Here is a 1308-nt window from a genome sequence, read left to right as displayed (position 1 = left end):
TAGAATAGAAGACCATCAGGCTGTTTGACAATGGTGCTGTTTTACTACAGCAGTAATGACAGCTTTGTTACTTAAAATTAATTTGGCAGAAAATACAGTACAGGTCTCAGACTTCATGCAATTTACTGTTTAACATCTTGCTGTATTTTCCTCATTTTTCAAGGCTGCTTTTACATACCATGCTAACAACTAGAATCCACAGCAGTAAGAAATAAATTTACTATTTGTAGAATTTTCCAATAATGCACTCCATTTATTGAAACTGTTTTATCACCACAGACATAACAACTTAATACATGTAGAAAAATTAGCAGCATACTGGATCTGTGAGACCATTCAGAAATTCTGATCTTCACTCTCTAGAACAGAGAAAAAGCTGTTTATTTCCCATACAAATAGCACCACCATATGGTAAAATGGAAGGAGATCAACCTAACTTGCTCTTACCTATTCGATCAAATTTTTTGTCACACTTGGGACACTGCAGTAGTTTTTTGCTACTGCTATGAATGATGACTGGAGCTAAGCCTTCAGGAACATTTCCCACTGAATCAACTGCCTCAGAAACCTCTTCAGTATCATTCTGCTCTTTTTCACTTTGTTCTTCAGACTCTGAATCTTCACCTGACATTTCCTCTTCTTGCCCCTCCCCATCAGCATTGCATTCACTTTCACTGTCTTCAAATTCACTTCTATCAGATGTTTCCTTGTCAGAACTGACTTTTTCCAAATTGCTGTCAGAGGCATCACCACTTTCATTGTCACTGTTATCAAATTTAGCTGGACATTTACGGTTTCTCATAGAACGTCTAGTAGAAAAGTTGGCCTTCAGGTCTGTTGGCGTGGGCACGGCGGGGCAGCCGTTAGCGGCGGCCGCGCCCAGGGCCCTGCGAAACCGCCGCGCGCCTAAATTCAGCCCGGAGCTTAAAAATGCCGTGTGAAAGCAGGAACCGGTGCTTAAACAGCAGCCTGTGCCAACTCGGGATTTCCAAGCTGCCGATAGTTTTCCTCGATAACGCTATTTTGCATGTGTCTTCACCTCAGTATTTTGAAGCATTTCACACAAGTACTTGTGAAATTTCCAGTTTTCGCTGCTTCCCGGATGGCGAAAAGCAGACCCGCGAGTGCCCCACGGCTCGGGCGAGTATCCACTTGGGGGTGCAAGTTCATCACCATATCAGAAGACAGTCATCTTATTATACTTTTCCGAAGATAACTGATTAATAGTGTCAGTGTGACACCAAAAATAAGTTTGTTTTTCTGACTGACGTTCTGTTTGAAAACTATGATGTTAATGCAGGATTAAAC

The 1308-nt window shown here is 41.7% G+C and overlaps 1 protein-coding gene across 1 annotated transcript; it reads right to left on the bottom strand.

The window, feature by feature from the left end:
• Positions 1-28: 28 nt before the first annotated feature.
• On the bottom strand, positions 29-824 carry LOC113483000 (zinc finger and BTB domain-containing protein 41-like). Its single transcript, XM_026854195.1, has 2 exons — positions 448-824; positions 29-359 (listed from the first exon to the last, which is right to left on the bottom strand). The coding sequence occupies exons 1-2, from the start codon at positions 800-802 to the stop codon at positions 337-339; spliced, it is 378 nt and encodes a 125-aa protein (XP_026709996.1). The 5' UTR covers positions 803-824; the 3' UTR covers positions 29-336.
• Between the last annotated feature and the right edge of the window lie 484 nt (positions 825-1308).

The sequence above is a fragment of the Athene cunicularia genome (genome assembly GCF_003259725.1).
Source record: "Athene cunicularia isolate RWA chromosome 8 unlocalized genomic scaffold, athCun1 chr8_part1, whole genome shotgun sequence".
NCBI classification, from domain to species: domain Eukaryota; kingdom Metazoa; phylum Chordata; class Aves; order Strigiformes; family Strigidae; genus Athene; species Athene cunicularia.
This window is presented reverse-complemented; position numbering and strand designations above follow the sequence as displayed.